At 37.6% G+C, this 9,877-nt stretch overlaps 1 protein-coding gene across 1 annotated transcript; it reads right to left on the bottom strand.

The window, feature by feature from the left end:
• Window positions 1-6,601: 6,601 nt before the first annotated feature.
• On the bottom strand, window positions 6,602-9,481 carry LOC122069348 (cytochrome P450 CYP82H23-like). The gene is made up of 2 exons (XM_042633338.1): window positions 8,410-9,481; window positions 6,602-6,833 (listed from the first exon to the last, which is right to left on the bottom strand). Exons 1-2 carry the CDS (start codon window positions 9,386-9,388, stop codon window positions 6,733-6,735), a joined length of 1,080 nt encoding a protein of 359 aa, XP_042489272.1. The 5' UTR covers window positions 9,389-9,481; the 3' UTR covers window positions 6,602-6,732.
• Window positions 9,482-9,877: the final 396 nt, after the last annotated feature.

Here is a 9,877-nt window from a genome sequence, read left to right as displayed (position 1 = left end):
TCTTAAAGAGTACATTTGTTTCTTAATTTTTAATTTTGGAAGAGGAGAAAATATACTCAGCCTGGCCTTAATGGTTTAACTGTTTTGTTAATAAAGGGCAAAGGAGATATTACGAGACTCTGGGATAGATTTTTCCTTGGTAGGCCCCGCCATTTATTCCGATCCAAGGTTCCACAGGGTACTGATCTATGCAAAACTATGTACAACAACCGACGAAGAAAAAGCATCTGAAGGGTACTATGGTAAATATGAATAGAAGTATCTAATGGATGATGGTAATCGGTGCGCTCTTTTTCTTGTTTGGGGGTTTTGGTCGGTGGGAAGAAATCGGGACCACTACACGTGCTGACCATGATCTCATAAAGTTTGACCAAGGATCGTGATGTCACAGTTACGGCTCTTCACTGGTCTATGGGTTGGCCAGTTAAGAAGAATAGATCAGATTTTTGGGCGGTCTGACTTCTGAGGTCATAGTATTGGTTCAGCAATTGGTCGGTTTGCTCCGGTTTCAATCAGGTTGAATTTGTTTCGGTGTGAGTAGGGGTGAATCCAAACCAAACCAATGGGGGGAGGTTTAGGTTCGGCCGGTTTAGTTCAATTTTCTCTCATTAGTTTGTTATGAGTTTTAGTTCGATTTGGTTTTGGTCCAATTTGGATTTGATTTAGTTCAATTTTCTCTAATTAGTTTGTTATCAATTTCAATTCAGTTTGATTTTGGATTATTATTACTATTATGTATATATACATAAAGGGGAAAGTTTTCTATCTAGGAGCGTACATAGCTCTAGCATCAGCACAAGGGCCAATAAGAAACGTCTGTTGAAAAATCAACGAAGGTGAAATTTGTATCTTTCATAGGAGATGGTGGGCCAATCATTTTGTAGGGCTTGGGTTTGGAGGCAAGGGCCTTGCTCCTTTTTCCTTATATACATAATTATTGGAAAAAAAAAAACATTTTTATGATTTTTGGGTTGATATAGGTTTCCTATCAACTTTATATTAATTTGGGTTTGGTTTCAATCTGGTTTTCATATTCGATGTGATTTTGATCAAGTTGGTTCCACAATACCCAATCTAAAACCAAATCAATAAAATATAGATTCGATTCAATTTTGGTTTTTTGAATCGATTTGGGCTCGGATTTGACAACCCTATTCGGCCATTATAAGCATTTTGGGCAAGATGGTGTGGGATCGTGGGGTATGACCTTCAGTCCTATCAGTACGAAAGGAGTGTTCCTAACTAAGAAGAACGTCACAAAAACTTGCCGACACAGACCCCAGTCGCTAGATATACGAGTCTTTACACCTACTTAAATGAGGTCCATTCCTGGGGTACCCCACTGATTGGACTTTAAAAGAATTAAAGTCTTCGGAGCTTCCACATGTTTCCAATTCTGTAAATTCTGAGCTTGACGAAGTTATACCAAATCAGGGCAATTCTGAACGATTCTGAGATTATTTGACTCGGTTCTAAGGACACTTAATTTGCACCGCTAGATATCCACATGGTGAGCTCGGATGAAGTGGGTATCCTGAGTTTTTTTAAAGTCCCTATACCCCAATCATTAGTCCAAGAAAATTATGCCACATGATTAAAAAAATAGGTGAATTATATATTAGCTTACATTTTAAAGGATGCGTCAAATTCTTTTTTATGAGAAGTAAAAGAGAAACATATCGGATAGACTTTATATCTACATTACATCCATCTAATGTTTTGTTAGTTTTACTGTTCATGATTTTAAAGGTTATATACCTCAGAGAAATGACCACTTTGTTAATAGGCCTGAGCCAAAAGTCAATACCGGGGATGATGTTTGCGCAAAAAATAGGGTATTATATTCAAAGGTCACGATGTGGTATTTTTATCAAAAAATAGATATTATAATTCTTCAGGATTGCTCCAAACTTATAGCTTCCTCCCTCCTTTTGCTTGAGTCTGCTCAAAGTATAAGATTACTCAAAATTAATTTTTTCTTTATCAAAGTATTTACTTATTATTTTATTTAATAAAATTACAAAAAATTGAGTTTTAGTTTTTCAAACTATCTAATAGAGTGTTCCTCCCCAAACCATGTAGATTTCTTGATAGTTTTACCCTTGACTTTCTCCACCTTCCAATCTCTGATCACCATGTAGATTTCTTGATAGTTTTACCCTTGACTTTCTCCACCTTCCAATCTCTGATCACCATGTCCATCATCCCGCCCCACTCTTCCCTTTAATCCCGGCCAGATCTGAAACCCCCTAGCCCTCCCCTGTCCCTGCCCCACCCCACTTTCTCTGCTACCCTGCCCACATTTTTTCTTAAGGCTCAACTAGAGAGAGAGAGAGAGAGAGAGAGAGAGAGAGAGAGAGAGAGACTCTTGGATTAAAGTGAAAGTGATGGTTGAAAGTACCAGTGAACGAGAGAACACCCACCACATGACTAATGAGAAGCAGAGTGGTCTTTCGCCACACTCAGAAAGATTTATATGGTTCGACTATGCCTACATCCATGAATGTAACTGAGACTTCTTTAATATGAGAGGAGAACACAAAGTACAAGCAATATACTTTGGATTTAAACCAAACCCAACCTTGTATATAAAACTGGATACCTTTTGTATACTCTTTCTTAATTCATAATCTCAAACCCTTTAAGAACCCTAAACTCCGACCTACTCACAACTCTAAACTCCTGTGTACTCATTGTACTTGTCCTATTTGTATCTTTCATCCTCGCCAAAGAGAAGGAAGAAGCCTCTACATCCTTTGCAGCCACCGTATTGGTGCAGTAAATATTTGGTGGTTAAAAACCCCTTGGAGCCCAGATACTCTCAACTGTCAGATGTTCACTGTACCATTGCTATAGAAGATGTGAACTTGGAGAAACAATTCATTTTGTTTGAAAAAAAGGAAATTTACTATCACTCCCCTACACTTGGCCTATATTTACTAAAACTCTTATACCTTTTATTTTTTTACTGATGCTCCCCTACTTTTTTATTTTTAAATATCTTTCTCCCCTGCTCTTTTGAATACCTAGATTACCCTTCATTTTCACTTGTAACTTATTACATTTTTTTCAAATTGATTGATTCAAAACATGATTTGAACGAAACCACTTACAAATTTTGTCTCATCCAATCATCAAGGATATTAAATTCTCATTTTTTAATATAGGCCAAGGAGAGTTTTAGTAAATATAGGCCAAGTGTAGGGGAGTGATGGTAAATTCCCATTTTTTCAAACCAAATGAATTGTTTCTCCAAATTCACATCTTCTATAGCAATGGTACAGTGAACATCTGACAGTTGGGAGTATCTAGGCTCCAAGGGGTTTTTAGCCATCGAATATTTACTGCACCAATACGGTGGCTGCAGAGGATGTAGAGGTTTCTTTCTTCTCTTTGGTGAGGATGAGAGATATAAATAGAACAAGTACAATGAATACACAAGATATTAGAGTTGTGAGTAGGTCGGAGTATAGCATCCTTAAAGGGTTTGAGATTATGAATTGAGAAAGAGTATATAAAAGGTATCCAGTTTTATATACAAGGTTGAACTTGGTTTAAATCCAAAGTATATTACTTGTACTCATGTTCTCTTCTCTCATAGTAAAGAAATCTCAATTATATTCATGGATGTAGGTATAGTCGAACCATATAAATCTTTCTGAGTGTGGAGAAAGAGGTGTAAAAATTTCTAGATGTAAATTTTCTTTCTCAATTCTGCCGACACCAACTCGTTCATGAATTCAAAGATCTTTGAATTAAAAAAAAAAAAAAAAAATACTCCTCCTCTCTTTAATTGACAAAAGGACGAAAAACAATTAATTTCATGTCCCCCTCTTATTGACTTGTGGGGAGGACCCAATAGTTAAAAGTTCTCAAGCCACGACGTTGACATTTACTATATTGAAGTTTATTGGGTTGGTTAATTCTCTCTTTAAATTTTTTGCCACCCGCTTGGAGGAAAAGGATGGCAATCCAAAGCAATACGACCAGGTTTCAATGGCTTTGGTTTACCAAAGTCCTTACAAAACATTATTTTTCCAGCGATTTGTGGGTGAAACCAGAAATATCCAGCAAAGTCTGATTGGTCCGGATCTTTGTTAATTTATTCGCGTTTAAAACGTCGTCCTCTTTTTTTTATCGTTTTAAATGCCGTTTGCCGAATTTTTCACAGAAAGTCGGTAAAAAATGATAACGGGGCTATTTGAAGTTTTAAACGCGTATCCGTTTTTTTGATAGTAAAAAAAAGGATATTAAAAATGGATACGCGTTTAAAACGCGTTTAAAACTTCAAATGAATATTATCTATATTTCTTTTTATTGTTATCTAGGTATTTAGAGAATTATTATACCAATTTATGTCTATATATTGCCCTTTTTTTGACACCGTATTATTTAAATATAAACGTTTAAAACACGTATTGTCCGTTTTTTATTTTTTCCCGTTTTTACCTTATTTGATCGTATTTTTGACCATCTCATTCACGTTTTAATCCGTTTAAAACATGCCCGTACCGAACAATGTTTTTTTGCCATTCCCGTTTTAACTAACAGAGGTCCGGATTGATCAATTTTAATGACCACTACTTTTCATAATTTTTTTTTTCAATTTTTTACCTTGATCTAATATCGATACCTGATCTAAGATTGGCCAAGTATCAGAATCGGCCTTAGTCGATCCCAATAAAATCCATCCGATCTTACTTAATACGCTTTGGCTGATCCGACTAATCCAATACCAGTATTTAACCTGGTCCAATTAACTTAGAATCGATCCTCAGTAAAAAAATAGCAATTTTAGGATTTGAGGTTGTGAATCGCCTGTATCATTGGATACATAGTGAATATATAACATGTAAATTTACCCTGATTTTCAGAAAAGTTATGATATATATTGAGAATGTCTGAATGACATTTCTATATAGGTGTATTTTGAATTTGACAGTTTCTTTTAATTACCTTTTATTTAATTTTCTAAGATCTTTTAAGCTAAGGGGTACAAAAAGGTTTTCAAAAATAAGTCAAGATACATCAACAAGACACATTTTTCTGGGGTACGTACGTTAAATGACACTAATATCTTCATTGAAAAAAATTGTGTATGTTATAGCAAATACCAATAAATATGAAAATAAACAAATATAGATCCGCACAACACATAGAGATTTAACAAGGTTTACACAGTGATGTGGTGTGCTACGTTCTCAGGTGAAGAAGAAGATGTTTCACTATGTAGAAGAGAGATTACACCCAAACAACGACGAGAAAACTAATTCTGAAACCCTAACTCGAAAAACACCCCAAATTACAACTGCTTGATCAACAAGACAATAATACGTTATATACTCCTCCAAATAAACATCTTGGAAGCTCAAGGGAGGATGCTGATATGTTTCAAAGTAGAGGGGAGGTGATTGATATTAAGCCAAAGTACATAGAAGGGGAATGTAATTTCCTCTTTATATAATATAATTTAGGATTATCATCCTATCCTTTTATTCAGAATAATAAAATTTCTGTCATTGATTCTTATGGTCAGGTGTCCTAAACATCTATTATCGTGTTGCATTTCATAATTTTAATTGTGTTATTGATCAATTGATCTATTAGTGCTTCTTTGTACTTTTATTTTTTTTAATGCATAGGACATAAAAGGTAAAAATAGGGTCAATTAGGGCCAATTAGGGCCAACTCGGCTCAACCCTGCCTAATTGAGATCAGTTAGGGCCGGGTTAGGTCTAGGCATAAACCCAATAGGGTTGGGTTGGGCCTAGGTTGAATTTTGGGACCTTTGGGTTAGGTTTTTAAGAAACTTGGCCCAACCCGATTTTGTTTCACTGCTATGTGTATATATAGGGGGAAGAGTTTTCTATCTGGGAGTGTGGTATGTGCCAGTACTTTCTTATTCTATCTCTCTTCTCTCCTACCATGGACATCGATATCATTTCATATGAGAGGGGAAGATAGACAAATGAGATTACTGGCATAGGCAACACCACGCTACCGGACAAAATTTTTTTTGTATATATAATTTGAGGTTGTATGAAGCATAATTGATACTACTTTTCCTTCTTTGTGGTTTTCTTTTTCAATGAGAAAAATCAAATATTAACAAAATAAGAACTCAACTACATCATTGTTCATTAACATTGAGAGTCTCTCAACCCTCAGCCTCACAAGCCATTTATGGGATATAGAAAGCTAAAGTCTAGCCTTCATACATACAACTTAGAAGGAAGACGTGGGGTGAGAAGAACTTGAAGAGAGTCTTCTTTGGGTAAAGAGATGCTAACACCTTCAGTCATGTCCACCGGTGCATGCGAAGATTTCATCACATCAAACCCATGAAGAAGACGAGTGAGGGACAAGTGGAAGACTTCTGTGGCCAAGGCTACACCAGGGCATGGCCGTCTACCAGCACTGAATGGGATGTAATCGTATTGTTGACCCCTGTAGTCCATGTTAGCATGGGTAGTGAGAAATCTTTCAGGGCGAAACTCATCAGGGTTTGACCACACATTAGGATCTCTGTGTAGTTTCCATATGTTCACAAGCAAACGTGTGCCTTTTGGAACATGATACCCACCCAATTGGCAGTCTTCCATGGCTTGACGTGGCAATACGGGTCCAGGTGGGTATAGGCGGAAGGTTTCCTTGACAATGGCTTGGAGGTACACAAGGTTCTTTATATCTGATTCGTCCACATGTCTATCTTTGCCAACATGGACATCTAACTCATCTTGGATTCTTTTTAATTTGTGGGGATGGTTTAATAGTAAGGAAAGAGCCCATGTTAAGGAGTGGGATGTGCTTTCTGAGCCACCTACAATAAGCACCTGTAAATAGAAATCCCAAACAAACAACATTAGATAGTTTAAAATAACGAAGAATTGGATAGGATCAGGTATTATGGATGGGTTTGTCTATAGGGCATCTATAAACAATCCATCTACTTACACATAGCAGGTCTGATAAGGACTAAAATTTTATGGAGACGTCTCCGATTTATATGTCAAGTTTTGATTTAGCTGAAGTTGGCGAAGTCATAAAATAAAATTTTCATGTCGATCTCAAGGATTACCCATCAAGAGAGTGAATGACATTGCTTAGACTAGGGGTGTCAATTCCTAAACCGAACCGGTAAAACCGGCCGGACAAAACCGATAACAACACGGATCGAATCGAACCGAAGCCTTATTGGTTCGGTTCGTTTTGGAGTATTGCAACCCCAAAACCAAACCGAACCGCACAGAAAACCAGATGAACCCAAAACCAAACCAAAATCGGCTCAAAACCCGAACCGAAACTGAAACCAAACCGGTAAGAAACCAAAACACTCCAAAATTCATTAAAAAAAACCAAAATTTGCATAGTTTTGTATACATTTGTATGGAAAGTCGAATCCAAACTGGACCAAAAATCAAAACCAACCCGGTTACAAATCGATTTAAGAAACCAAAGACAAACCGAAACCAAATCGCACCGAAACCAAATCGAAACCGGAATTTCTTTATTGGTTCGGTTTCGGTTTCAACTTTCCCACACCGAAACCAACTCAACCTAGACCGAAACCGAGCCGGACCAACTGATTGACACCCCTAGCTTAGACTATTAAGAAGATGCATGACAATAAATGGGATGCATGGCTTATTCAATCGGTTTTGGATTAGGGTATTGAAAAATCCATTGAAAACCAGATTGTATTGAAAACAAATCTAACATAAAAACCATATCAAAACCGAACCCAAATTGATGAGTATCCAAAAAGCACAAAAAACATATTTTTTTTCTCATAATTATGTATAGAGAAGAAGATCGCTGCCTCAAGTGGCACTGCACCTAGCACAAGGGCCAATAAAATGTCATGTGGGGAACATCAACATAAATGAGATTATTTTTCATTTTTTATATTTTATTTTTTTATTTCTTCGCACGATGAGGCTGTAATTCCTCTAGCCTTTGAGTCACATGGGGTCACATGACCAGATGTTTTTTGTTTTCTCTTGAATAGGGTGGACGCATGTGGGAGAAAGTAAGATTGGATATATTACATGCTCGAATGATCACTTGATTGTATAAGTTGGCATCTAATATCTGTCTCATTTTTTATCATTACAAGAGTGAGAAAAAGTATATTTAAAAACAGAAATGACAAATGTTTAATGCTAATCCATATATATGACCAGATAATCATACGAAGAGCTATTCATTTCTCGGAGAAAGTGCCCCATTTATTGCAATTCCCTAAACCATGCATGCATCTGCTGCAAGTTGGTGGCGTGGGTGGCTCTAACAAGTCCAAAGTCCAAACGAGTGGACAATGCCATTAATGCATGCTTATCTGCACAGTACCCCGACACAAATTAACACTATAATTAACGTAAGGCAATAATAACAAATTAAGAGACATACCAGTACAGTAGACATTGATGACAGTATCACGATCATAACCATATATTAACTTCTCCTCATCAGGAAAGGTTGATAGCATCACATCTATGAAGTCCTCCTGTTCATGATCACCTCCTAGTTTCTTCTTCTGCTTGTGATCTTCCAACCAATTCCCAATTAAACCATCCAGTTCCTTAGCAACACCTTTCATGGCTTTCAGGTGTCCTTGCAAGTCTATCCATTCAAGACATGGCAGTGCATCCGATACAACAAAGATCACTGTCAGACGTGCAAGGTCTTTGAGACTTCTCTCGAATCTTTGAGCTTCTTCATCATCTCCGGCGATATCTACGGTACCGAAATATCGTTTTCCGGCAATGAGCTTGGTGATGGTATTGAAATTCAGGCGATGAAACCATTTATTCATCTCCACAATAACTGGACCTAAGGTTACACCTTTGTACTCATTCTTGGCCCAATGAGAATACAACTCTTTGATGCATGTATCTACTTCGTTGGTTCTTACGTGCTTGAGCATGTCAAGCCTGGTTTTGGAGAGGAGCTCAAGAGAGCTTATCTTCTTAATCTCACGCCAGTAAGGCCCTAGAGGTGCGAACCCGAAGACAGCATAGTTGTAGCCCAGGTACTTCCCTGCCGCCACTAGTGGCCGTGAGGCTAAAACCTTATCTTGGGTGGTGAAACACTCCTTGATCACCTCACGTCCACTGATGAGAAGGACTCGATGTACGCCGAGACGAAGTGTCACGGTCGGGCCATACTTGTCGGCGATGGCCGCGAGTGTCCGGGCCAGGGGAACTTGGCCTCTTAGTAGATGGAGGTGACCAATAATGGGTAGGGCACCAGACGGTTCAGGGGCTTGGGGTTTATGGGGTTTAGTGTTGTGATGAGTGATGGACCTTGTTCCTCTCCATAGATGGTAGAGGAAGATTAGGGCAATAATGGCTAGAATTGGTTGAGATTGGTGAAGAAGATCCTCCATTGGTGAATGTGGGAATGCAGAAGCTTTAGGGTCCGTTTCGTATTTATAAGTGTTTGCTGTAGTCTAGGCAGAGAAGGTCGTCCGCACTGTGGTGTTGCCCATTTGGTTTCTAGTAAAAGAAAGTCTGACTTTGAAAAATGGCTATCTATGTACTCTAAGTTATTGAGAGTTTTGACTTTGAAATATGGCTATCACACCCTTGGCCTATGCTTTGACCAATTAAGGGCAAGAGAAAGCATCATCAATAGGGGGTATCTTTGTAAAAGAACCCAACTTAAAATAAGATAAACTCTCTTTTCAATGACCCTATCTAATTAATGATGGCTGCTACCCTTATTAAAAATCGGTCAACAATAATTGGAGTTTTTAAGCCTTTGACTAGGGGTGTCAATCGGTTGATCCAGAAATCTGGATTGAATTGATACCTATCTTATTCCAGAAATAAAGAAATTAAAATCAAATTGATAAGGAAATTTCAGTTTTTGATTT

The sequence above is a fragment of the Macadamia integrifolia genome, unplaced genomic scaffold (genome assembly GCF_013358625.1).
Source record: "Macadamia integrifolia cultivar HAES 741 unplaced genomic scaffold, SCU_Mint_v3 scaffold585, whole genome shotgun sequence".
In the NCBI taxonomy this organism is placed as follows: Eukaryota; Viridiplantae; Streptophyta; class Magnoliopsida; order Proteales; family Proteaceae; genus Macadamia; species Macadamia integrifolia.
This window is presented reverse-complemented; position numbering and strand designations above follow the sequence as displayed.